The sequence below is a fragment of the Phodopus roborovskii genome, unplaced genomic scaffold (assembly GCF_943737965.1).
Source record: "Phodopus roborovskii unplaced genomic scaffold, PHOROB, whole genome shotgun sequence".
Taxonomy (NCBI): Eukaryota; Metazoa; Chordata; class Mammalia; order Rodentia; family Cricetidae; genus Phodopus; species Phodopus roborovskii.
The window spans coordinates 117131-145032 of record NW_026126599.1 but is presented as its reverse complement, the minus strand read 5'-3'; the positions used below and the strand labels follow the sequence as shown (position 1 = coordinate 145032).

The 27902-nt window shown below is 51.5% G+C and overlaps 2 protein-coding genes across 3 annotated transcripts in view; one reads left to right on the top strand and one right to left on the bottom strand.

The window, feature by feature from the left end:
• Positions 1 to 1371, top strand: part of Zan (zonadhesin) — a 100196-nt gene extending 98825 nt beyond the window's left edge. The window contains exon 89 of the mRNA XM_051205566.1: positions 1273 to 1371. Within this exon, the coding sequence (XP_051061523.1) occupies positions 1273 to 1371 (99 nt within the window). The remainder of the gene's footprint in view (positions 1 to 1272) is intronic.
• Positions 1372 to 3966: 2595 nt separating this feature from the next.
• Positions 3967 to 26436, bottom strand: Ephb4 (EPH receptor B4). Of its 2 annotated transcripts, none has more exons than XM_051205528.1 (17): positions 25864 to 26436; positions 22371 to 22441; positions 21994 to 22281; positions 18735 to 19131; positions 16001 to 16156; positions 15040 to 15372; positions 13847 to 13971; positions 13260 to 13425; positions 11870 to 11972; positions 11390 to 11454; positions 11174 to 11287; positions 10066 to 10313; positions 8398 to 8613; positions 7440 to 7589; positions 6268 to 6461; positions 6019 to 6077; positions 3967 to 4944 (listed from the first exon to the last, which is right to left on the bottom strand). In XM_051205528.1, exons 1-17 carry the CDS (start codon positions 25913 to 25915, stop codon positions 4916 to 4918), a joined length of 2766 nt encoding a protein of 921 aa, XP_051061485.1. In that variant the 5' UTR covers positions 25916 to 26436; the 3' UTR covers positions 3967 to 4915. The 2 variants fall into 2 exon arrangements, with proteins under 2 accessions (XP_051061485.1, XP_051061484.1); XM_051205527.1 differs by having other exon boundaries at positions 5922 to 6077; positions 25864 to 26434.
• Positions 26437 to 27902: the final 1466 nt, after the last annotated feature.

Here is a 27902-nt window from a genome sequence, read left to right as displayed (position 1 = left end):
CACGGGGAGAGAACCTTAGGTCTCAGGAAGGACAATGTCACTCACTGAGAGCCAGTCAGGTGGCCCATTCAGTTCTGGTAAGTTGATAGCAATGGATGACAGAAGGGACAGGGAGGGAAACTTCCAGAAGGAAGAATGAACTATAGCCCTAGACTCCTGCAAGACAGGAGAAAAGACTTTCTATGCACATACTTTATTTGTTTATTTATTTACTTACTTATCTATTTGTGACTAATCACTATGTAACAGAGGATGACTTTGAACTCCTGGTCCTCCTGCCTCTACTTGTTGAGATGACAGGCATAAGTCACTACACCTAGTTTATGCTGGGGCTGGAGCCCAAGGTTTTATGGATGCCAGGCAAGCCCTGCTCTCTGAGCCATTTTTCCAGCACCAATCATACACTTTTATTCCAGAAGCCCCGTTTTAGAGAGAGAGAGAGAGAGAGAGAGAGAGAGAGAGCATGTACAGGCGCTGTTGTGTGACACCATCCCTTCAAAGACACAGACAGACATCTGCTCATCCCAGATAGGGAACTAACAATGGACACCACTGAAGTCCAACATGGTGAACTCACGAGTTTACTGGGATTACTTACAGGGGTATGGGTGAGGGGTTACAGCTGCAGAAATGACTCAAAGGTGGTTAGAATGGCCCGTGAAAGCTGGAGACTTGCTGTCATTGCACAGCTTGCAGGCAGCTTGACAGACTGGAGGGTATCTCCTCTCAGATGGTCTGACAGTGTTCTTAGCAGTCCTTACTGCTGACACAGGCTTAGGAAGAAGGGGCCTAGTGTGGTGATAGTTTTAGTCAGCTGTAGGGACATCCTGAATTGTTTAGTTCCTGGGCCTTCAGGAGCCTCCCGTTAGAACACAGAGTCAAACTTGTGTGTGTATGAGAGAGAATGTCTTCTGTGTGTGTGAAGATGCCCATAAAGGCCAAAAGGGGGCACTGAACTCCTTGGAACTGGAGTCACAGGTAGTTGTAATCCAGCTGATGGGAGTGCTGGGAACCAAACTCAGGTCCCCGGGAAGGAGCAGCATGGCATGGAGCCATCTCTGTAGCCCAGCATCCTGAGCCCTCACAAGCTTCTCTCGAAGGTAAGGCCTATCAACTAGAAGTCCAGGCAGCAGCTGCACTCTCCCCTGAGTGCACACCCACCCGGTAGTGGGCAGAGGACAGCCTCCACCATCACTCCTCAGGCTCCTTCCACCTCATGAGCCTCTGCCAGGAAGCCAGCCAGCTTCCGTGTCCACCTATCTCCCCTCCCAGCCCACCCCCACCATTTTACAGCGCCCACCACTGCACTGCGTCAGGCCATGGGAGGAAGACTCAGGTCATCATCCGTGCAACCAGCACATCGCCAACTGAACATCTCTCCAGCTCCCCAGTGCCGTTAATTGTTCTAATTTTACTATGCTCGCACCGAAATGTAGAGGTCAGAAGACAGCTAGGAGCCAGTTCTCTTTTTACTGTGTGGGCTGAAGGGGCCAAACTCAGGTCAGGGTTGGCAGCCAGCACCTTTCCTGGCTGAGCCATGTCACTGCCGTGCTCCTACCCCAGGTGTTTTTTGTTGTTGTTGTTGTTTTTTTTTTTTTTTTTTTTTTTTTTGGTGTCTTCAAACTTGCTATATAACCCTCGCTGGCTTTGCACTCATGGAGCTCAGGCTTTCTACTTCAGCCTCCTGAGTCTATAGGGACTCCATGGGTCTAGGAGCCCAGACTCATGGAGGACCTGGCATCTGAGTTCCTCCACTAGAGGGAAGGCAAGGCCATTCTGGGTTTTGTTTCTAATTGGCCTTCTCCCAGAGGGTATCACACCCTCTCCATTCCATTTCTCCCAAGAGCACTGTACTTGGTTACTATGGAAACTGTGGGTGGTTACAGGCTTTGGGAGCCATTCTGACAGGTAGAAGTGACTGCATGGCAAGCCAGAGAAGGCCCTGAGAGTCTGTGTCTCCTTCGGGGTCACTCATTGCTTGGGCAAAATCTAGGCTCTGATGAAGAGAAGACAGCCAAGTGACGGATTAGATTGCATGACCTCAAGAAGCAGGGTGACTTAGCCTGAGAGTGTTGAGGCGGGTTGACACATGTACTGGGGAGATATGAATCTGTCTTGTGTGACAAGCCAGACCTTGGAGACCTTTCCTGAAGCCAGCCAACCAAACCAATGTAAGTACGGAAAAGGAAGAGGGCCCGCATGGCCATGTTTTCCCTCCCTTATTAGAAGAGAAATCCCTTTACTCAGGAAGACAGTACACCTCTGTGGGAAGCCTCCTGCCTTGATCCCAGGTTCTCTCCCCAGCCCCCATCTTTGTAGTGCTTTGTTCCCTTGGCCTTTATCATCATTCTTCCTATGGCAGTTCTCCGAAGGTCACTATCCAGCCAGGATGTCTGTTTGGCAGCAAAAGGCAGTTGGCTGGACCAGTGTCCCCTGGGACATGCCCTTCCTTGTAGTATTGAGCCCCCCCCCCAAGGATATTAAATGTCACCCAGAGAGAGGAGACAAAGGACTTAGTGTGATTCCATGCCTATAACCCTAGCACCCCAGAAGCTGAGACAGGAGGATAGTGAGTTCTAGCTGTCCTGGACTATGTAGCAAGCCCTGGCTTACAAAATATGGGCATGAGGTGTGGCATAGTTCAGTCAGTAGGCAAGCTCTAGGATCAGGAGTCTGTCTGTGGTGGAGGAGGGAGCAAGTAACAGGAGTGGTCGTGTGGGCTTAACATTCTAGAACTGTGGAGGAAGAAACTGATTTCCTAGACATTGCTGGCCAGCCAGCCTACCCACTTGGCCAGTTCCAGGCCACTGAGAGACCCTGTCTTTGTGTGTGTCTCCTGCTTGCACACACACCTAAAGATCTAGAGAAATGACTCAGTGGTTAAGAGCACTTGCTACTCTTACAGAGGATCAGAGTTTAGTTCCCAACACCCATGTCAGACAGCTCACAACAGCCTGAAACTCCAGCTCCAAGAGAGACTTGGCATAATCTTCTGGCCTCTGTGGGCACCTACATTCACATGGACATAACCCCCTAATACAAATGTGTGCACATGCATGCATACACATACATTAGGGACTCCACAAAGGCCCACAGCATGGGAATCATGGACAGGGACGCTGCCTTGGGATCATTGTGCTGTAAGGTTCTGTACAACAGAGAGCAGCTGTGGAAAAGGCTACAGTTCAGTCAGGCTAGCCCATGCCTTGACCTGCCCTCGCAGGCATCCCTGGGGAGGCAGCTGAGAAGACACTACAAGGGGTTAAGTATGAAGGTTGCAATGGGATATGAACCTCATCCTCCTCTTCCTGCCTGGGAGGGGAAAGTTAGTATCAGACACACTAGGGTAGCTCCCCCTCCCCTTCCAGGAGTGGCCAGGAAAACCTGCCTGGGCAGCATCTTGAATGGGGGAATTGTCCTGAGAGCTCCCTGGCATCTGTACACACATGTGAGGCCCCCCTTCCAGCCACTCCCCCACAGCCAATGCCAGCTCTCCCATTACCTCTAAACCAAGCCCAGCTGTGGACATCTGGCCCAAGTCTGTGAACACCTAGCTGGACCCCCCACTGTCTCCTGTGTCCCCTCTTCCCTCTGAAGGAGCTCCAGGATAGGACTATGGGTTACAGGCTTGGTTTTCCTCATACAACCCCTGCCAGGGCTAAGGAGACAGGGGAGGGGCAGGAGGTGGCAGCCCCACCCCGGAGGTGCCTGAGGCCCTTGGCAGGGACAGCTGGAGCAGTTAGCACCAGCTGCCAATGACTCACCTCCCACCAACCCAAACATGTAACACCCTGGGGCTGGGAGCCAGCATCCAGCCCCTCCACAGCCCTCCCCACCTCACCTGACCCTCCAAATCCAGATCCTTAAGGGTCCCCTATTCTCAGAGATCTAGCCTAACCCAGCTCCCAATCACCCTCAGTACTGGAACATACCCCATTTTCTTTTATTCATACAAAAAAAAAAAAGTTTCTTTTTTAAATATAATTTAAGAATCCCCTTCCAAGCACCGACGTCTGCCTCTGTTGAATGCCACCACCCTCCTGCCCCTTTTACAACCTCACCCCACTCCCCTCCACTCAAGGACTTGGGACACTTGTCGGGAGGGAAGGAGAAAGGAACTGTCTGGGTGTGTGGCATTTCCAAGGCACTGTTCTAGAACATATCAATGGGTCCTTGTTTCCAAAGGAAAGAATGGAAACAGGTACCCTTCAACACACAAAATTTGAACAAGGGGGGGCGGGGTAAGGGGGAGGAAAAATAACAAAATAAAAATAGTAAAAATCCAGAACCTTCAATATGAAGGCAGATGAGGGGAGGGGCATTTACAAGGGGGAAATGATTGCCTTTGGTGATGACAGCAGCAAGTTGGGACATCAAAATCCAATGATTACATCACTGGGTCTTGACAGCCCCTTCCTGCCTCCTGGGACATTTTCCACTCCCAAGTTGGCAGGCTGGTCACCTTTCTCTTTGGTCTGTAGGGACATGCCCACTGAGGTGGAAGGCTCTTGGGGAGTGAGCCCTCTGGGAAGATGGGAGATTAGGGATGTTTCTTTGCCCAGGCTTGAGGGAAAGACTCACTCTGAGTTTGGGGTTCCCCGCCTGGAGGGTATAGATACAATTCTTACCATCCCATATGGCACAGCTCCCCAAATCCTGGGTCTCAAAGATTACCAAGTCCCAGCCCCCTCAGTTCAAAGTGCAATCCAATAAGAGTCTGTGATGGGGGAGAGGGGCATCTCTATGAGTCCCCACCCAACTCTGCCCCAGAAAGAGGGGGAGGCCACAGCTCTGGCGTGGTGAGTCTTTGGAGGTCAGAATTGCTGGGCTGGTCCTCCTGTCCCACCAGGAGCTCCTGGCTTAGCTTGGGACTTCATATGCTGCACACTGGCCAAGATTTTCTTCTGGTGTCCTGCTAGAGTGACTCCAATTCGGAGCAGGTCCCTGTGGAAAAACAGAAGTCTGGATGAGTTCGGGGGCCAGACAATCGGGAAGGCCATAGGATGATGATGTCAGGAGCTGCGATGCAGATTTAGACAGCAAGCCTCTGCTGTGCAGCTAAAGTAGAGGACAGAAAAAGGCCTCAAAGAGAAGTTAGGGGAAAGAGGCTTCGGAAACTGCTTTAGAGAGAAATGAGTAAAGGGGACGACAGAAAAAGAACCAGGGCAGGGCTCAAGAAAGATGTCAAGGAGGGACCAGGGGGCTCGCCCACCCAGACATCTTATGACGGTTTGTTTTCAGGGTTTTTTGTTCTACTTTATATATCTTATCTTATTTGGTTATTTGAGAGAAGGCCTTTACTAGCCTCAGATGAAAAATCCTCCTGCCTCAGCCTCCCAAGAGCTGGGAGGACAGTGGTATACCACCACAGCCACGTCCACCTACATAAGTCTGTGCCTTGAGGGAGAACCAGAGAAGGGAGAAAGGAGGTGTTCCAAGTGCAGACAGGCAAGGGAGCAGTTCCTTGGGAGTTGATAGAATCATAAAACCATTTAACATCAAAGCTGGAAAGGGATTTCCAAATCTCAGTCCCGTCTTCTCCTTTTATGGGTGGGAAAGAGAAGCAGAGTTGACACATTAATGTGAGAGCAGGGTTTGGAATGCAGATAGAAGCACAAAGATAGATACAGGCTGGAAGTGGGAAGGGAGATGACCCAGGGTTGAGAAGGCTCCAGAATGGACACCAGCAGGGCATTGCTATTCTGGGAGAGAATCTGGAGTGTCAGCCTCGGGCATGATTTGTTTGGTTTGCAGCCCTGAGCGTGGTCCCGGGCAATGTTCCCAGTGCTAGACCACCAATATAACAATTAGCCCTAGAGGTCGGACCCAGAGGCCCCTACTGAACCTGAGGGTCTGACTCGTCCTCCTATACCCAGGCACCATCTGGGTGCTATGCCCTCTCTGTGGTCCTTTCCACTTACTCTGCAGAGATCTGGCTGACCACCTCAAAGGAGCCGAACCCAGCTGCTGCAAAACTTTCCTCATATCTTCCCATCTTGATGGCTCGAAGCCACTCACCCACAGAGCCAAAAGCAGAGTAATGAGGCTGCCGTTGGTCCAGGAGTGGATGTGAGGCCCTGGGGATGGGAAGGATAAAGATGGAGAGAAATGCTAAGCTGGGCAGCTACCGTATCAGAGGGCTCTGGGAAGACCAACACAGACCAATCCATATACCATCAAAGGGATGGATACTCCAGGGCCACTTAGAAGGGCTCTTGGGTGGTGGCAGAGTCAGGGACGGAGGGGGCTGTTCTCTGGGATCCTCACCCGCCATTCTCCCTGGCCACGATTTTGAGGCTAGCAGGATTCCGGATCATCTTATCCAGAGCGCTGACCACCTGGGGAAAGCGGGGCCGGGCATTCCGGTCCTTCTGCCAACAGTCCAGCATGAGCTGGTGAAGAGAGGTGGGGCAGTCTGGGGGAGGGGGCAGCCGGTAGTCCTGTTCAATGGCATTGATTACCTACAATGGTAAGAAGGACCAGATGAAGCTAGTTTGAGAGAACCATTTGCCAAAAGACCTGGGTAACGCTGGGATGGGGACCACAGACACCCAATCTCACAGATTTCGTGAGTCCCTGGTGGGTGGAAGACTGCTGAGCCTAGCAAAGCCCCACCCCCATCTTAGACTTCAGTCTAGAGTTTAACCTCCCAACCCTGCTCACCACCCATCCCAGAAGCCAACAATGCTACGTCCATCTCTGTTTGTTCATGTGTACGTGTGCACATGGAGGCCAAAGGCCATTTCTCTCCACCTTATTTTATTCTTAAATTGCACTTATTTACTCACTTACTTGTGGAAGCAGGTGAACGTGTGCGTGCGTGCGCACCTGCGTTAGTGTGACAGCCAGAGGTTAATTTAACATCAGCCATCTTCGTCAATTACATTCCACCTCACATGTTGAGGTAGGGTCCCTCCCTTGAACCCAGAGCTTATTGATCCAGGATCTCCTGTGGTCACCTTCCAAATGCTGGAATTCCTGGCAAGCTCCCACGCCTCCCTGTTGTTTTACGTGAGTGCGGGGACTGAATTCTGGTCTTCATGCTTGCATTACAAGCACTTACCTGCTCAGACATCTTTCCAGCCCCTCCACTCTATGTTTTGAGACAGTGTCTCTCACTAAACCTGGAGGTGACTGATTGTTATGCTGGTGGGCCAATACGTCCCCCAGATCTGCCTGCCCTGAACACTCCCCACAGTGGGGCTATGGATGAGCACCATGGTACCTGGCTTTATGTGGGTGCTGGGGATCTGAACTCAGGTCCTCATCCCTGCATGGCAGGTACTTTACTCAACAGGTCATCATCATCCTGGTCCCTGCAGCCAACTCTTGGATGTAAACATCACTTCCTCTTTGTGCCACCCCCACTATTCCAAACAGGTGGGGTATCCCAGGTGATAGAGTATCCAGAAATCTCAGTATGATCATGGAACACTTACGTCCTGGTTGCTCATGTCCCAGTATGGCCTTTCCCCAAAAGACATGACCTCCCACATGACGATCCCATAGCTCCAGGCATCACTGGCAGATGTGAATTTCCTGAAGGCAATGGCCTCGGGGGCAGTCCATCGGATCGGAATCTTTCCTCCCTGTGGAAGGAGAAACCCAGGTGAACCCAGGTGAACCCAGGCGCCAGCAGGACCCAGAACATCACCCGTGACGGACAGTGTTGTCCACATGACAGACTCCAGACATAAACCCGGGGCAGTGCTTGGGATGGATTATTTTAATGGGGCTAAAGGAGGTGGGAAAACCCAGCCCTAAAAGCAGGTCAGGCCATTCATTCCCGGGCTTGGGTCCCGGACTGAATCAAGAGAACAAAGCAAGTTAAGCACACGCATTCACTTATTGTTTGTGTTGTGACTGTGGGTGTAATGTGACCAGCCGCTTCCAGTTCCTGCTTGCCTTGGCCGTGTCACCATGAAGGGCTGCCCCTTAAACTGTGAGTTCAAAATAAACCTTTCTGAGGTTCTCTTTGTCAGTGTATTTTATCATGGCCATAGGAAAGGAACCTAAGACATGTCCCACATCACCAATTGCTTTTCTCCCCTACTCCTGGCCCTCACACACCGTGATGTTTTCTAGAAACAGTCTCACATTGTCCAAGCATGCCTCCAGCTCCCTATGTAGCCAAAGATGAACTTCCCTGATCCTCCAGCCTCCACCTCCCCAGCGGGGACTCCACACATCTTGGCTTCTCTGAGACAGGATCCACCTAGATAGCCCATGCTGGCTTCCTCCTCTCTGCTGTTCTACACATCAGAAGCCGGGTTCCCTTCTGCCAGCACCTGTATTCTCTCCCGGGTCCACAGCTGCCAGTACTTCCTTGCTGTTTTTCTAACCCACTTCCCCGTGCGGACTAGAATGCTTAGCTGCTATCCCCAGCCCCAGGCTCACCAGGGAGCTTGTGTAGGTGGGATCAGAAGAGTTTTCCTCCAAGAATCTGGAGAGGCCAAAGTCGGAGACCTTGCAGACTAGGTTGCTGTTGACCAGGATGTTTCGAGCAGCCAGGTCTCGGTGGACATAGCTCATCTCAGCCAGGTACCGCATGCCCGAGGCAATTCCCCGCAGCATACCCACCAGCTGGATGACCGTGAACTGCCCATCGTTCAGCTGGGGAAGAGACAGGGAGAAAGGCTTGTTTAGGATAAGTCACCCACGGTTTGGCCTCCTAGTCACTGCATTCACAGTTGTCGTTCTTCCTTCAGCTCACCTAGAAGGTGGCTCGGTTCTCTCAGGCAGCTTTCTCCTGGCTACACCCTAACACAGTTCTCACCATGCCTTACAGATTGGCTTTTGCTTTTTTGAGACAACGTCTAGCTTTTAGCTCTCGATGGACCAGATCTTATGGCAATACTCCTATAACAATCTTCCAAACTCTGGGATTGTTGGCATGAACCACCATGCCTCCTGGTTTTGTTATTATTTCATAGATGTATGTCCAGTCACCCCCAAATTATAAAGAGATGTTATTAAAAGTCACCTCCTATGCCCCAATCTGCTTCTTTTAGACAGGCTCGCCCCATACACCTCCAGCTGGTTAACCTTGAGTTTACTACGCAGTCCAGGCTCTCCAGCCTCAGCTCATAGCCACACACCACAATGCTCTGCATCTGGCCACATGTGTTTGTTCTATTTTAATTTTTTAAGACAGGGTCTCAATATGTAGCCCACGGCAGCCCAAACTTGTGGCAAACCTCCTGTCTCAGCTTCCCACGTGCTGGTGTTAAGTTCCCCCTTCTGAATTTACGGTTTCTTCCTAATAGAGTCATCTAACTGTCATCTGTATTTCTTGTAAGCAACTCTCTGATGTCCTGATGAATTGAAATTAGACATCTGTGGCGGATCACACAGGGGAGCCTGTAGTACACAGCGCGCGAGTCCCATAAGGGAGACCCACCCAGGCTCCTATGGATGCTGAGTCAGATCCACACAGGCACAGGACAGCCTGACCCCTCATTATCAACACAGGAGTCCACGTTGGGAAAGTCCTGTTGCAGATTAGGGAAGATGAATGTGAGAGAAAACTGCAGAAGACGAGAGTTACTCATGAGATGAGTGAAAATTGTATTTAGAGCCAGTGTAGACAAAAACCCAGAATGATGAATAAACACACAGGCAGGTCAGGAATGTAGCTCAGGTAGTAGATAGAAGGCTTCCTAGAATCCCCCAGTGAGGGGCTGGTGGGTGTAGACAAGTGTAGAGCATGACTCAGTAATAGAGAACATATAACATATGTGAGACCTGGGTCTGAATCTCCAGTTATGTACAAAAAGAAGTAATTCAGAAACTGTTCAAGATCGGGTTTGAATTTTTTTCCGTGTCTGAAACTAACTTTTTTTTTTTCCTTTTTGAAGGTAGAGTCTTGCTACATGATATATTCCTAGTTGGCTTTGTATCCCCAGGCTGTCTTACACTCACAAGCCTCCTGCCTCGGTTTCTCCAGTGCTAGGACTGCAGGCATGAATCCCGTTTTGTCCTGTTTTCTGAGTAAGGCTCTCGCTGTGCCCTGCTCACCCCCCATCCCCCACCCGCACGTACTGGTTCTGAAAGCAGGTTTCTCACCCGAAGGAAGGAGTCCAGGGCTCCGTTCTCCATGAATTCAGTGAGGATCATGACCGGCACACTGTTGGTGACCACACCCTCGAGGCGGATAATGTTGGGGTGCTCAAACTGACCCATGATGGAGGCCTCGCTCAGGAACTCACGCCTCTGCCGCTCGGTGTAGCCACCTTTCAGGGTCTTGATGGCTACACAGCTCTCCTTTTTTCCTGGTGCTTTCAGCCGGCCCCGGCACACCTCACCAAACTCGCCTTCAACAAGAACGTGGATGATCAGTTCTCCTTCTGTCCTGACCCATCTGTTTCAGTCCCATTGCCCAGGGTTTTGTGTGTGTGTGTGTGTGTGTGTGTGTGTGCGCGTGGACGTGCGCGCATGTATGATAGAGTGTGCGTGCGTGTGTGCGCATGTGTGCTTGGTCTATACATGTTCCTGTGGGTGTATACATATATGCATGCAAATATGGAAGCTAGAGAACATCTAGTATTTTTTTCTACCTCTCTCCACCTCTTTCTTTCTCTTTTTTAAATTATATTTTACGTTCATTCATGGATGCATGCCTGTGTGGATGTGTGAGTGCACGTGCTCTCACACAAATGTATGAAGGTCAAAGGACAACTTCAGTAATTAGTTCTCCCCCCCCCCCCCCAGCATGTGGGATGCAGGGATGGAACACAGGTCATCACCCTTGGCTGTAGTCACTTTTATCCCCTGAGTCATCTGGTAGACCTGGCCAGGCTGGAATTTGCTATGTAAACCAGGTTGGCCTCAAACCTGGTGAGCAGACTGCCTCTGCCTCCTTAGTGCTAGAATTAAAGATGTGTACCACCACACCGAGCAATCCATCTTACTTTGTGAGAGACGGTCTCTCAGTGAATTCAGAGCTCATCAGTTTGGCTGGGCTGGCCAGCCAATGAGCACTGGTGATCCACCTATCCATCTGTCCATCCACCCCATCCCTACTCCCCCACCCCCAGAGCTGGGATTACAGCATGTGCTACTGTTCTCGGGTATTTCACATGGGTCTGAGGATCAAATTCATGTCCCCATGTTGGTATGGCAGCCAGCCTACTGACTGAGTCAGCTCCCCAACTCCCTGACTTGTCCCTCTTACCGGCACCAATCACCTCTTCGATCTTGACATAGGAGACATCTATCTCTTTGGCAAATTCTCTTACTGCCTCATTAGGATCTTCATAAGTAAAGGGATCGATGTAGACCTTCGTACCTAAGGAGTCACATGGGATCCCATTAACCAGGAGGTAAATCCCTCTGGACTACCAGTGCCATTAGCTCCCAGCTCCTTTCCCCCTGCCTGTGCCCCACATACCATGCCCGATGAGATATTGCCCGTGTTTATCTGAGTACTCAGCTTCCCTCCCGTTGCTTTGCTTCCTATAACCACAAGAAAAGCAGTAACAATCAGACGGAGTTCTGTATCTCTATGCCCCTGTAGAAGACCTCAGAGAATGAAGGAGGCGCAGGGGCCTGAGAAGCTTCCAGTTGACCAGTGGGGAAGACAGGAAGGCCTGCCCTATTGCAGCAGCTCTCAACCCTTTGGGGGTTGAATGACCCGTTCACAGGGGTCTCCTAAGACAGTCAGAAAACCCAGATATCTATATTATGATTCATAACAGTAGCAAAATTACAGTTATGAAGTAGCAAAGAAAACAATTTCATGGTTGGGGGGGTCACCACAAGGAAAGGAACTGTCTTAGGTTCACACAGCTTTCTGAAGGTTGAGAGCCACTGCCCTAAGGTGTGTGGGCAGGTAGCCATCCACAGGGAGTTTACAGGCCAGAGTTTTTACCTGAGGCAGAGGACAGCGATGACAACGACCACCAGGACCAGAACCACGCCCACAACTGCAGTTCCTGCGATCAGGGCCAGCTGCTCCCGCCAGCTCTCGTTCTCTGGGGGAGAAGAGGTTAGTCAGGTAGAGCCAAGAGTCCTTGACTCCCTAACTCCAGCTTCCAGAAATGATCTGAGGTCTCCGGGAGAATAGAGCCCACTCCAGTATGACAATCGAGGGAACAGTGAGTTCAGACTGAGGACAATGGAGGAAGTGTCCAAGCTTTGTTATAGCCAGAGATGCTGGGGTAATTTTAGTTGTCGGTGTGTGTGTGTGTGTGTGTGTGTGTGTACATTCTTTCATGCATGTGTATATGAAAAAAAAATTATAAATTTAAGGGGCTAGAGAGATGTCTCAGTGGTTAAAAACACTGACTGCTCTTTCAGAGGACATAGGTTCAATTCCCAGCACCCACATGGCAGTTCACAACTGTCTGTAACTCCATTTCCAGGGAACCTAACACCCATGGCAAAACACCAATGCCCATAAAAAGAAATAAATTTTAAAAAAATTTAAATAAAATTAAATGAAAAATAAAGGCTGGGGCTGGGTGGTAGAGCTGGTGCACATCTTTGATCCCAGCACTCCAGAGTCAGAGGCAGATCTCTGTAAGTTCAAGACCAGCATGGTCTAACAAGAGCTAGTTCTAGGACAGCCTCCACAGCCACAGAGAAACCCTGTCTCGAAAAACTAAAAATTAATAATAATCAGCCACATATGGAGGTACATACCTGCAATCCCCACTACTTGGGAAGCAGAGGCAAGAGGATTACTACCACTTTACAAGTTCTAGAATATCTCCATGGTTACACAGCAAGACCCTGTCTCAAAAACAACCATGAGGGGAGATAGGAAGGAATGAGCTGTTTAGAAATTTGTGGCATTAGCTGGGTCGTGGTGGTGGCGCACACCTTCAATCCCAGCCCTGGGGAGGCAGAGGCAGGAGGATCTCTGTGAGTTTGAGGGTAGCCTGGGCTGCAGAGTGAGCTTCAGAGCTAGAGTGTGATGTTCCATGAGTAGCTTGGAAAGTCATGAGCGTAACAGGTTAAAAGAGTGAGCTCCTCACTTCACCGCAGAGCTTTATGACAAAGGGTAGATGACTTTTCTCATCGTAATTGGAAGAAAGAACCAGGGCTCCTGGGTCAACCTACTGCTAAGGATAAACAGCCCTGCTGGCTTCACAGCCAAGGATTGGATTTAGTTGTTCTGCTCTCTGTCCTAAGCCGTCTTTGCTGGCCAGCCCTTGTCACTGAAGGATAAAAACAAGGAAATGGCCTTGGGGACACTGAGGAAAGATCTGCTTGGTGGGGGCAACAATCCCAGTTTCCACCCGTATCCCCAAACTCACCATCCAGTTGAGTCTGACTGTGATGCTCTTGGCCAAAGGGGCCGTAGCCAGCCTCGGAGCGTGCGCGTACCTGGACCAGGTAGCTGGCTCCCCGCTTCAGCCCCCGGAGCTCTGCTCGGTTTTCTGATGTCTTCAGGAAACGTACGCTGCTGGGGCCCTCTGCTCCCTGTCAGGAGGAGGAAGCAATGGGGGGTAAGGCGTTCTGCCTTCTCTGCTCATTTTCTTTCTTCCCGCTTCCCACTTTATCCTCTTATGTGGCATCACGTAATCCTTCTAGCAGTTTTATTTTTTTTTCTTTGGGATGCTGAGGCTCAAACCTAGGGTACCTCATATCCCAAGCAAGCACTACACTACTGAGCCACACCCAGCCCCTCACTGGGGGATTCTAGGCAGGTGCTCTACCACTGAGCCACACCCCAGCCCCCCTCTGAGGGATTCTAGACAAGCACTCTACTGCTGAGCCATTCTGACAACCCTTTGCAGCAGTATACTAGCTATTTTACAGATTCGGATAACTGGGGCTGAGAGGCCCAGGGCCTGGATCAATACCCACCACTCCCCCTACCTGGGACAGAGCCTAGTCTCACCTTCTCATGATACTTGACCTCGTAGTCCAGCACAGCCCCACTGGGTGCTCTGGGGACAGCCCATGACAGGCTCAAGCTGCTGGGTGACGATCGAGTCACTCGGATATCAGACACAGCGGGAGGCACTGCAGGAGAAAGAAACCCCACGTGCCCTGCTGCCATGCCTAGCCACCACTTTCTCCAGCTCTTTCTTCCCCTATCCACACGCCCGCTGGATGCTGGGGGATGCGGTAAGGACCCTGCACATCCTAGGCAAAGGCTCTACCACCGAGTTTTCCTCATTCTCCTCCACTGCCTATATCTTTACTCTTCCACTGTTTGGTAAGAACGCCTTCTGAGGAGCTGGAGACGCACGCGGCTCAGTGGTTAAAAGCTCCTAGAGGTCTTGCAGAGGACCAAGATTCTGTTCCCAGCCCCCACATCCATTAGTGCACAGCAGCCTGTAACTACAATTCCAGGGGATCCAACACCCTCTTCTGGCCTCCTCTGGCACCGCCTTCTCACATGTGGTTCACAAACACAGGGCAGCACACACCTATAATTCCAGCAGAGGCAGGATCTCTATGAGTTTGAGGTCAGCCTGGTCTACAGAGTGAGTTCCAGGACAGCCAGGGCTGGCCTTGTTAGAAAGGGGGTGGGCTTTGAAATTTCAAAAATCTCAAGCTATTTCTAGTTAGTTCTCTCTCCCCCTCTCTTCTCTATCTTGTCTTTTGTTTTTTTGAGACAGGGTTTCACTGTGTAGTCCTGGCTGTCCTAGAGCTTGCTCTTTTAGACCATGCTGGCCTTGAACTCATAGAGAGCCACCTGCCTCTGCCTCCCAAGTGCTGGGATTAGGGTGTGCACCACCACCCAGTTTGGCCATGGTTTCTTTATAACAAGACACACTTTGTCTTTGAGGCAGTCTCAAGTAGCTCAGGTGGGCCTTGAACCTCCGATCTTCCTGCCTGTGTCTCCCAAGTACTGGGAGCTTCTCAGCTTTATTAGAGCAGATGGTTTTGTTACGACATTCTCATATGAACACATTACTTTTTAAAACCATTATTTTCTGTTGATGGGTCTGTTGCATTAGCTGAGGATAACCTTGAACTTCTGATTTTCCTGCTTCCCATGTTGGTCTATGTAGTGATGCAGATCTGTCTAACCAGGGTCTTCTGCATGCTCAGCAAGGAGTTCAGACACCTCTCCCATCTTACCCTCACGGTCAGTGGTGACATTGACAGGCTCAAATGGAACTGGTCCGGTGGCTAAGGCAGACACGCCATTCAAAGCAGCAACCTCAAAGGTATAGGTGACATCAGGACGCAGCCCTCGGACTGCCACCCAGGGCTCAACCAGGTCCCGAGGGCCAGGGTCAAAGGTCAGGTCGCCCCCACAGGGCAAGCAGGAGCCCCCAGGATGACACTGTCGGCAGCGTACAGCGTAGGTGAGGTCCGCTCGCCCTCCAGACTCGAGGGGAGCACTCCACTCCAGGTGCAGGGAGGAGCCGTTCAGATGGGCAACCACGCTTCTCGGAGCAGAGGGTGGGGCTATGGGAAAAAGAGAATCAGGTAAAGGGTGGGAGGGAACCACCCTCAGGGACAGACTGTCACACTAATCTAAGAGTTAAAGGTGAGGTTAAAGCTGGGAAGCATGGGGGCTGCGATGGGTTAGTTTTGACAACTCGGCTCAACCTACAATCACCCGGGAAAAGTCTCATGAGTGATTGTCCACACTGAGTTGGCCTATGAGTGTCTGTGAAGGATTGTTTTGACTAAGTTAAGCGATACTGGGAGGACCCAGCCTACTGTGGGTGGCAACATTCCCTAGGCAGAAGAAGTTCCGGAACTGAGTACTTTGGAGAGAACAAGCTGAGAAGTCAGTACAAGCATGGACACATTCATATCTCTCTGTTCTTGACTCTGATGGATGTGATTGATGTGACTGGCTCTTCCTGCCTTTAAGCCCACACACGGATGGATTAGGACCAGGAAGTTAGCTGAATAAACTCCCTCCTCTCCTAAAGTGTGTCTTATCAGGGATTTGATCACAGTAACAGAAAACTAGATCAGGGATCATGGGGGAAGTCTACTCCAGGAGTTCACACACTCTCCCCCAAAATGAGCTACACATAGGACAATACCAGATGTTCTTCATGCCTGGACGATGGGAACTTACTGGTGCAAGGTGAACTCCGGGGATCCGACCGGGCCCGGTAGTACCCAATACGACACAGGCACACAGGAGCGCCAATGTTGTTGGAGTGGCTGTTGGCTGGGCAGGGCTGGCAGGGCTCCTCTCCTACTTGAGGCTTGAAGGTGCCCTGGCCACAGGCTGAAGGAGAGAGCGAACGCATTGTTCAAAAACAAACCCAAAGACCAAAGAGATGGCTCAGTGGTTAAGATCACCGGTTACTCTTCCAGGGGACTTGGGTTCAGTTCCCAGGACCCACATGGTACCTTCCAAACATCATTCCAGGGCATCTGGTTCCCACTCTGGGCCTCCGAAGGCATCAACCACACACACAAGTGCATAGACATACATGCAGGCAAGACATACATACATATAAAATGAAGCTTAAAAACCCTTTAAAAGCTTTTTAAAAAAATGTCCTACCTCCAAAACAAAAACAAAACCAGCACACAGATCTAAGGATGGAAGGAGGGGCTGACCAGTAAGAGGAGTTCCCACTCTTCCCAACCCTGACCCTGGCTGGCAGCCTGGTGAAGCCCTCTCATAATTTTAATTAACTTAGAGACAGCATCTTATATGTCCCAGCCTGACTGCAAACTCCATATATCGACGGAGATGGCCTCGAACGTTTGAACTATCTGTCTCTGCTGGGATTACAGGCATGCACCTCCACATCTGGTGTATTTGGTGGAGAGGATGGAACCCACAGCTTTGTGCATGCCAGGCCAGCACTCTGCCATCAGAATAAGTTTGAATGCACACTGCCCAATACATAGGATTGCTACAAAAAGCAAGAGAGATAAAATGTGTAAAGCGTTAAGAAAGCTCGTGTGAATGGCTTTCCTCCTTTACCAAAATACAAGTTGGTAAAGCCTGACATTTCACCCCATTCTGTAATTACAGCACTTGGAAGCCAGAGACAAGAGAAAGACTGCAAGTAAGGCCAGCCTGGGTGGCATAGTGAGACCCTGTTTCTCCAAAACAAAAACTAGGGACCACAGAGAATGGCCCAGAGATTAAGAACACATACTGCTCTTGTAGAGGACCTGCGTCCAGTTCCCAGTATCCATACTGAATAGCCCACAGCAGCCTGTGAGTCCTGCTCCAGGAGTTATCTGATGCTTCACTATACATATACACATAATTTAAAATAAAAATCTTTTTAAATTATTTAAAAAACAAAACAAAACAAAAAAACAATGGGGTGGTAGTACACGCCTTTAATCCCAGCACTCGGGAGGCAGAGGCAGGTGGATCTCTGTGAGTTCGAGGCTAGCCTGGTCTACAGAGTGAGTTCCAGGACAGCCAGGAAAAAACAAAAAAACAAAAAAACAAACAAACAAAAAAAAAACCCCACAAGATCGGCTGAGCATGGTGATGCCCTCAGGGGACAAAGGTGGAAGAGCTCAAGAGCTGGAAGGCAGCCTTCGCTATAAATGAAGGCTTTACCTTGGAACAAAAATAAAAAACACAATAAAACAAAACACCAGGAGATGCAGCAGCTGGCCTTAGGACCTCTGGAAGGCCGAAGTCATGAGCAAAGACACAGTTCTAGCTTGTTGCGACATCCAGCATGGACTTTGTAACGTCCTGTTTTTAGGGTGGTATGTAAAACCTCAGATCCCAATCCAAAGGCAGGGATGGTGCCAACATTCCGAGAGTAATGACTGGCTAATTTTAGGTGGGCATTTGTGGAAATAAAGTCATTTACGGGACTGCGAGCGTTCCAGGGGTGAAAGCACTTGCCACCAAGCCTTAATGACTTGACTGAATGCCTGCAAGTTGACCTCTGACCTCTAACCACACAAGTGCTTTGACAGTGCAAGTCATACCCCAACACACACACGCGCACACACACACACACACACACACACACGCACACATGCACACACGCACACACAGACACACACACACACAGACAGACACACACACACACACAGAGACACACAGGGAAAATCTCTAAAGAAAAAACAAATGAGAAAGCAAACATGAGAACCTACGTTAGACTCACCAGCACCTATATTAAAAAAAAAATAATAAATACATAAGAACAAAACCAAAACCACCAAAAATCAACTAAAAGGCTGAGGACACAGCTCACTTGGCAGAGAGCTTGCCTAGCATGTACAAGGCCATGGTTCAAATCTCTATCACTGTCAAAAGACAACTTCGTATCAGTAAATGAGAGGAAATTTCCAACAAATAGAATGGAAATCATAAAATCCTTTTCCTCAGCCCAAAAGTATCCCAGCTGCTCAGCGATAGTCCAGCCTCCCAGGCCAGCTTCCCGAGAGTGACCAGAGCAGACGGGGTGGACGGGATGGATGGGTGGATGGGGTGTAGTCAAGAGGAGGAAGAGCTCCGATCTCTGTTTGAGTTTCTTTCCTAGCTCCAGTAACCGAGTGTCTAGGAAGTAGGGTGTGCTCAGAATGGGGCAATGTAAGGGCTGGACAGAGGCTCGCTGCCAAGCCTGATGATGAGCCTGGTCCCCTGGACCCACACGGACTCCCGCAAGTTGTCCTCTGGCCCCTACAGCCTACCAACCAATCAATCAACCAACAGAATTAACAAAATTCTTCCTACCACAGTAAGAATAAAACCTGAAGTTTTGTTTTTAAAAAAAAAGCCCCAAAGCTTAAGGAATCAGATCAGGACGAGCTGCATGACAGCCTCACCCCCACCCAAGACAGAAAAACTTCACGGGTGGTCTCACTCTTACCTCTGCATATTTTGTTGCCCTCAGCAGCCTCGTAGCCTGCTGCACAGCTGCAGCCGGTGACCGGCTGCTCAGCCCATTGGCCATCTTCCCGGCAGTACAGGCTGGGACTGGGGCCCGCAGTAGGGACAGCATTGGCCACACAGCTACCTGCCACAGGCACCACGAGCTCCCGAGGCACAGTCTCTGGGAAGTAGGTCAAGTTCATGGTCAGCCGGGAGCACTTCTTGTAAAAGAGGTGCAGGGACAGCAGGGCCATGCAGGCTCCTTGGTCCTGGAAAGCCAGGTAGAAGCCGGCTTTGCTGAGCGGACCCAGGCGCAGCGTCTTGATGTTAACCTTCCCGGTTGCTTCAGCCCCAGGGCGCTTCCGGGTCAGATGCTCTGCAGCCACGGTGTCCACCTGCCAAAAGAAGGCCGGTTCACCACCACTGTCCTAACTCCTCTGAGGATCTGGTGGACTGTCTTCCCAGACCCCTCCAATGATTTCAGCTCCTGTCTGAGAACTTTCCCCTTACCTTCCACAATGTGTAATACGTACATACATTCACTCACACATACATTCATACACACATAGTCTCTTGTAGTCCAGGCTGGTCTCAAACTTGCTATATGGCCGAGGGTGACCCTGAACGTCTGCTCCTCCTGCCTCCACCTCCCAAGCGCCGGGATGACAGGCAGGTGTCACTACACTTGTTTATGCAATGCTCCTGATCCAGTCCAGGGTCCTGCTGTCTGTCAGGCAAGCACGCTACCAAAATGGGTGCTTCCAAGCCCAATACGCATTTTCTGCCATCCATCAATCCTGTCTCGGTTTCCCAATCATTCATTTGTCCTATGAATATTCATGGATACCTGGCACCATGACTTCAGCCAAGGACAAATGAAAGAATCACAAAGTGACAGGCAGATGACTGTCTGTGTGATGCAGGAGCCAGGGCCAGGACAGCCATCAGCTCTGGGGCATAGGTCACTTCTAAGATTCTCACTTCAGATGCTGAGGTTCCATGGGAACCCAACAGCTAATTCTGAGTGGAGATTTGTAAAAATAAGAATCCATCTTCCGTTTATTAGAGTACTATCTAGCAGGAGACCCTGGGTTCGATCTCTAGCACACACCTGCAATCCCAGCCCTGGGGAGGTTGGGGCAGGAGGATCGAGTTTAGGGAAACCTTAGCTACATAAGAGGATGTGAAGCCAGCCTGAGCTACACATGAGACCTTGTCTCAAAAACCAAACAGGAACTAGAGAGATAGCTCAGCAGCCAAGGGCACTTGCTGCTCTTGCAGAGGACATAAGTTCAATTCTTAACACCTACATCGTAGATCACAACTGACTAATTCCAGTTCCGGGAGACATGATGTCCTCTCCTGGTCTCTTGTGGGCACCAGGTATACATTCAGGCAAACACTCATACACATAAAATAAAAATAAATAAATCCTTCAAGAACGGATCACTCCCATTTTTCTTGAAACATTAAAAAATTCTTAAAAAAAATCCTAACAAAAGAAGCCTATGGTGGTGCACGCCTTTAATCCCTCCTTTCAAGAAGTAGACAGATCTCTAAGTTCAAGGCTAGACTAATCTACATAGTGCGAGAAATCCTATCTCCAAAAAAAAAAAAAGGGGGGGGGGGGAGGAAGGAAGGAAAACAGGAAAGAAAACAACAACAAAAACCCAAAAAGGAAGGAAAGGAAAATTAAAACAAAAGCAAAGCCTCTGAAAGTGGAGAGATGGCCCAGAAGTTAAGAGCTCTCACTGCTCTCACAGAGGACATAAAGCCCAACACCCACATGGTGACTCACAACCATCTTTAACTCCAGTCCCAGGGGATCCAACACCCTCTTCTGTCTTCCTCAGGCACCAAGCACGGTATATGGTGCGCACAAATGTGCGGCAGAACTTCCACACATATAAAATTAATAGATCTAATTTTTAAAAAAAAGTAAAACTAACAACAACCGAAAAAAGGAGGCTGGTAAGATGGCTGGGGAGGTAAAGGGGGTTGCCGCCAAGCAAAATGGTCTGAGTTCCATCCCCAGAACCCAAGGAGAGTCGAGACTCCTGCTAGTTAGTTGTCTTCTGACTGCCCTCCATACCCACACCATGGCATAGTCACACATGCACCTAATCAATAGATAAACACAAACCACACACACACACACACACACACACACACACACACACACACACCTACCTTTGGAAAATGTCAAGTATGGTGTCATACACTTGTAATCCCACACTCGGGAGGTGGAGGCAGGAGGATCAGGTGCTTGAGGCTAGCTCTCTTGGTTCCTTCTACCCTCAAAGCCTAGGCTTTGAAACCCTGTTCTGGGCTGGCACATCAGAGGAGCTGAATCCCAGGATCACTTTGAGTCTAGCATTCTCATGGCCAGTCTGGATAGTATAGCAACACCTCAGCTTTCTTTAGGGAGGCAAGGTGTGGCTGGTGCTGGAAACTGGAATTTAAAGGACAGGCTGGACAGATGGCTCAGGGGTTATGAGCACTTACTGTTCTTACAGAGAGGACCAAGGTCCGATTCCCAGCACCTATATATCAGTTCACAACCATCAGTAAGTAATTCCAGTCCAGGATACACAGATACACACTGGAACAAAACACTCACGCACGTAAAATAAAACAAAATAAGTCTTTGTAAAAAGGTAGTCAGCTGTAATAAATAGCTCAAGGCCAGTCTGGTCTACATAGTGAGTTCTAGGACAGCCAGAACTACAAAGGGAGACTCTCTCAAACAACAACAAACAAACCAACTAATTATAAAGGCAGCCAGGAGCCGAGTACATGGCACACAACTACTCAGGAGGTGGAAGCAAGGGGATCAGGAGTTCAAGGCCAGCCTCAACTGCAGAGGGAATTTGAAACCAGCCTGGGCTACATGAGACCTCTCTCAAAGACAAACCAAAGAAACAAGAAGACAGGAGACGACTTTGTGTGAAGGAGCCAGGATGGAGATACCCGTGAGAAACAGCGGGGAACACACAGATCTGGTGTTGCGGAAGGATCCGATATTGACAGAGTTGTGAAGAGTGAGCAAGTGTGGAGATGCAGGGAAAGCAGATAGAAGTTGAACCCACTCCCCACCCCCCCACCCTCCCACCCCCGGGGGAGACAGTGCACCGTCCGCTTTCTTCCCTCTATCCACCTCTTCCCTCCCTAGAATGAAACCTGCTGTTTCTAGCCCTCCCCCCCTCCCACGATGCTGCCCAAGGCCTCAGAAAGGTTGTTGAATCCCTCTGTGGTACCTTGATATAGGGGTTCTCCATCCAGGCCGGCGTGTGGGCCGTGGCAGTATCAGCTTCGCTCTCATAGTAGAAGACGGTGAATGTCTCCTTGCAGGAGCGACTGGCGCTGGGCAGAGACAGGCACTCCATCATGGTGAAGCGCAGTGTGGCATACACGTGGACAGCACCTCGCCTTGGGACCCAGCCAGTGCGCAGCCAATGTGCCTGGCCCCCTGGACGCTTCATGTCACAAACCTCATAGGTGCGCACGCTGTGCTGTTCTTCGTCCAAACCGCTCAGCTCCTCCCACTGCACGGAAAACCGAGCAGTCAGGCAGGGATTAAAACTAGTGTTGTTGGGGTGCTTCCTTACGATCTCCTGCGTCACCCAGCTCTTACCTGGCCCTCCGCCTGAGGGTAAGTCACCCACTTCAGATCTGCCGTTTCCAGTTTGGTGTTTAGCAGGGTCTCTAAGTCAGAAAAACAAAGTCAGCCCTTTGGGGAGGTGTAGGAGAGAGGTGGAGGCCAGCAGCTTGCTGGCAACAAACAGGAATGGTAGGGAGTGGGTTATCTTTCTAGTTCCAAGTTGGACAAGGGGGATACAAGGAGGTGGAAAATTTATTTTCCTGGGTCAAGGAGATAAAGATGCTAGTTGCCAAGCCCACAGACCTGAGTATGATTCTTGGGACCCACATGGTAGAAGGAGAGTGCCAGCTCTTCACAAGGCGTCCTCCAACTGCTACATAAGTGCCATGGCACAAGAAAACTACTCCTCTCTCTTTGCATAAAGAAAACCATGGCCGGGTGGAGGTGGCGCATGCCTTTAATCCCAGAACTGGGGAGACACAGGCAGGCAGATCTATCTCTGTGAGTTCAAGGCCAGCCTGGCCTTTAGAGAGAGTTCCAGGACAGGCTCCAAAGCTACAGGGAAACCCTGTCTCGAAAAACCAAAAAGAAAGTAAATCGTGTGTGTGTATGTGTGTGTGTGTGTGTGTGTGTATGCACAAGTGTGCGCATTCACGCACTTGCAGGTAGGCTGCCAGGCTTGGAGGCACCATTCCCGGATGAGCCATTCCACGACCCCCCCCACCCCGCCCTTAGTTAGATTCACACCTCCTGTTCTCAGTGCCAGCTCCACCAGCAGCAGTTGGTAGGGACTGACTGCCTCTAGGGACCCCGAGGTCCAGGCTTCCCTGAGGGCTATGCCCCAAGAAAGCCAGGGGAACCCATGCTGGAAGTTTAAAGTCCACAACTCAAGAAGTCCGAAGAAGGTAGCTCTTGGGCTGGATCTTTGCATTCGCCAGCAGGGTTGGGGGCACGGCTCAGCATGTTTAGCATGCTCAGGCTCTGAGTTTCATCCCCAGAATCACAGAAAAAAAGGAAAAGAAAAAAGTGCAGGGCATAGACGCACATTCCTGTAATCCCAGCATTTTTGAGGAAGAGACAGAAAGATTAAGAGTTCAAGACTAGGCTCCACTACATAGCGAGTTTGTGCCTGGTCTGAATTACACTAAATCCCGTTTAAAAAACAAAAAGCAGCACAACCCCATCCTGGCCTTGCCCCTTGGGGCAGAGGGCTGCTGGCACAGGCCATGGTTCCCTACAGGTCTGTCTCAGGCTCCACATTCCCTTCCCTAAGTGCCTAAGTGCCAAAATTGGCTTTCATCCCAACTCTATTCCTCTTCCCAGGCCCCACCCCCTTTTCACACCAGACACCCCAGTTCTCCTTCAAGGAGGAGCCCTAGCCTGAGGCACAGCACCTCCCCCATTTGCTGCCATCTGAGGAGTAAGTTCTGGAAGCCCGGACTCTTGGGTTCCCGCCCTGGCTCCTACAGAGGCCTCACTACATCTGGAGTTGGTTAGGAAAAAAGGAGGGAATTTTAGGGGTGTGTGTGTGGAGTGGGGTGTGTGTGAACACACCTGGCATGGCTCTGGGATCATTTTGGGGGAGGGGACAGGGTGCTGACCGATTAGGGGATTAGGAGAAGTGCAAAGGCCTCTGGCAATACTAAAAGGGAGGGCTGGGGAATCCCCTGAAGAGGACAGGGCAACCTTGGGGGGAGGGGGAGCTGGAGTCTGGGAACCACAGGGGTATTGAGCGTGGGCCCGCAGGGGAGCCAGCAGAACACCTGGGACCAGGTCCCGCCCTCCCCTTTGGGGCTGCAAGAGAAAAGGGGTGGCGGGAAGACAGGGTGGGTGAGGTACCACCTCAAAGCTCCTGATGATGTCCATGGGTGCAGGGGACAGGCAGGAACCTGACCAGCTGGAGGGGAAGCCTAAGGGCCCTCCATGGGTGGCAGGAGACAGCAGAGCACATTGGGGACAGGATGCCCAGGGTTCTGGGAAGGGGGTGGATAGAGGCTGCCGTCTCCACCCTCCATTGTTCAAGCCTGGATAGTGTTTTCCTGTCTCCAATTTACACACTGTCTGTGCTACGGGCTGCTCTTCAGCCTGCTGAGGGGAGCTCAGCCTCACTTTCTCTGCCAGGACCTCAGACCTCTTCATCTCTAGCTCACTTCGGCCCATCAGTTCCCTGACCCACCTGCAACCCTCCCCAACGTCTCTCCCTTTACACCTTCCTTGGGGGCACATGGCCTCGGACAAACTAGGCACCGTTCCTAAAGCTTCAGTCTTGCATGTGTAAAAATGGGGAAAGGCTCCAGCAGGGCCACTGGGAGAGAAAATGACAGTACAGTAAACTCACTTGGCAGAGGTGGCGGGAGGGCTTGAGAAACGCGCCGGTAACGCACGTGAGGAGGGGCACTTCCTGTTGGCATCTTTCTTTCGCTCCTCACACACTTCTTGGATTTTCTGCCCATTTGACTTCCTCCTCTCCAGGGGCCCAAAGTCTTCCCTCACCCCCTCCCCATTCTCACACTTTGATCAGCCCAGAACTGTGCTGCCCAGCCTAGAGGCAGCAGGGTTTTCCAAACGCCTTTGATTCCTCCCCTTCGGCAACCCCCTCCAACTCCCATAGCCCACTCCCTGCATCCCCCCCTTTGATTCTAAGCAGTAAGGGAGGTGGGGGGAGCAAATTCATTGAAAAGGAGATTAGGGAAGCAGGGAGGGTCCGGGGCAGCCCCAAGAGGGAATGAGGAGAGGCTCACAGATCTTCAAGAGGCATTTGGAGAGGAATACGGGAAAGAAAAAAGAAAACACCAGAAATCTGAGGCAGGCTAGGAGGTGGCCAGCTGGGGTGAATTAGGGCGACACAACCCAATGTTCGGCGTTTCTGAGGGCTTTGCACGGCTGGAAGAAAGCCACGGATTTGGTAAAGTTTGGATCTAAATGGCATTTAAAAGTTGGGGTACAGCCTGCAGAAAAACAAAACAAGACAACACCAAAAAAAGGAGCCTGCACGAGGTCAGTCGCCGGGCTAGCCTTTTGGGGTTTGAGTGGGGTTGCAGCTGAGGCTACCATGACTATGGTGTGGAGTTGTACGGTCCAGGTGTGAATGCTAGGGAATTGGCAGTGGGGTTCGTTTTATGGCCTAGCTGGGGTCTGCCTCGTCTACAAGTGCCCTCTCCGGGAACTTTTCCCCTAAGTTTGTCCAGAGGTGGAGGATGGATAGAAACTTTCGGGTTAGTTTTGAATATTACGGTGGGCAGGAAAAGAAAGGCTGCCAAGAGCCTTTGGCATCTGGACAGAGAGTTTAGAAGGCTGGGTAGGGGAAGGTGCCTGGTCTGAGCTCTCGACTCCATCTCTTTCCCAAACAAAAGAAAAACCCCACTCCCCGCCAGGCCGCCTCCTCCCCCGCCCCCTCCCGTTCTACCACTATTGGTCCGAAGTGTTTAGGGGTTCTAGAGTTGGAATAGGGAAAGACCAACTTCTGCACTCTGAGGCACAACTTTAGGAACCCCAAGAATGGGGGGGCACCCCCAAGTAATCTCACCTTCTAAAGCGGTGGCGAGGGACGCCCAGCACAGCAGCGCTCTGAGCTCCATGGCGCCGCCTCACTTTGGCTGAATACGATCCGAGTTTGGGGGGCCCTGGCCCCCCCAGGTCTGACCCTCCTTGGGCGGATGCACACCAACTCTGCTGCGGGGACTTTTCGTCGGGGGCCTCTCAGCGATGGCCCATGCGGGCGCGCCCGGCACCCGCGCTCAGGTGCGGCCCCCACGTCCCCGCCGCAGAGCGCGCGCGCGGGGAGGCCAGCCTTGAGGGGGGACGTCCTGGCAGTGGCCGTCGCTGGGCGGGCGGAGATCGGGACGTGGCTGAGAGTTAGGGGTCCCTCCGGGGCTTCGGGGGTCCCGCCCTGGCTGACTGGGGTGGGCCGATTGCTCGCGGTCTCCCTCGCTCCCTGGGGTGGTTGGTGGCTCTCGCGCCGCCGAGCTGAGTGCGCGGGTCGCGGTCGAGGAGGGTGGAAGCCAAAGTGGGGACCGAGCTGGAGGGAGGGAGACAGGCTGGGCCAGGGCTGGGCCGGGCTGAGACTGGGCCGGGAGGCGCCTGGCCTAGGAGGGAGGGGCGCACGGGAGGCGGAGACAGTCCCGAGTCAGCGTCGCTCCCCCCCATCTCCCTACACCCTGGAGCCCAGGCTTCTATGGTGGTGGTGGGGCGGGAGAGCTGATTGGCTCCTATGTTGCTGAATAATTCATGAGGGGGGGGCGCGCCCTTACTGAGCAAGCCTGGAAGTTAGGAGAAAGTTTGCAAGAGGGGGAGGGGAGGCATGCGTGGAACTCCAGGACTGTCCTGGGGTTCTGGGAGTCTGGCTCATACTACCCGATTGTGCGTGTTTGGGACCGGAGCCCAGGAACCCTCAGGACAGGCTTGAACCCAGCAGGACTCACAGATGTGTGCTTAAAATCGAACCCCACACACACAAAGCCTGCTTTGACCTTGCAGCGGGACCTGAGATTCCACATCTGGATGCGCGCCCTGCCACCTAGTTGGAGCAGGGCATTGCATTTGGGAGAGGGTTAAATCTATGCCCAACGGAACCCCCTCCCCGCATTTCCCAAACAACAATCTCAGCTTGGAGGCCTCCGGTGCGAGCGTTCACCCAATTATAGTGTGCAGGTTAAGTGCTGGAGACCCACTGTGCGTGCAGCCTTGCACTGAGACCCACTGTGAGTGCAGCCTTGCACTGAGACCCACTGTGCGTGCAGCCTTGCACTGAGACCCACTGTGCGTGCAGCCTTGCACTGAGACCCACTGTGCGTGCAGCCTTGCACTGAGAAATGAGCAAAGAGGGTGGGAGTAATGGCTTGAGACCCAAAGTATAGAAAAAAGTAAATAAAGGGTAGGCGCGTCAGAAAAGGTTATCTACAACACCTCTCTCCTTTTTTCCCTTCTCTTTTTCTTTTTTTTTAAAGGAGGTGACACTCCTCCGCCGCCGGCAGCCTTGACCTCCAGGGCGGGGGTGGAGACCGCTGTGGCTCTTTCCTGAGGCTGTTTCCTGTCTGGCTCCTGGGGGCCCTCGGGATGGCTGGGAGGGCCCTTCCTTTCATTTGCCAACACCCCCCCACACACACACACCAGTTTGAGGGGAGGGTCCAGGGAAGATGTGCTGCCATCTACTTAAGGGCACCGGTAGTGTGTGTGTGGGGGGGCACTATGGATGGATGGGAGAGGTGCTACCAAAGTCGGTCCCTAGTGGGCTGCGGGAAGCAGACTTTAATTGAAGGTAATTAGTGCAGGGTCTGGAAACTCTGAGGTTGGAGTCTGGGGCACCTGGGGGTCTGCCAAAAACCCTAACCACTCCCCCACCAGAGGACACGGGAGCCCCGTGATGACCTCTTGTCCCCGTGTACTTATCTTCCTGCAGCAAGTAGTGCTCCCACCCCCTGGCCTTCCTCACTGCCCTGCCTGGGTCCTGCTCCGGGGTGGGGGGTCAGCCAGGGCAGGAAACAGCCGGCTTGGTTGGAGCCAGGCTGACCGGCTAGAGCTGGGAGTCCCCTCCTCCTTCCCATGCAGTCTCGGGCTCCCCTTCTC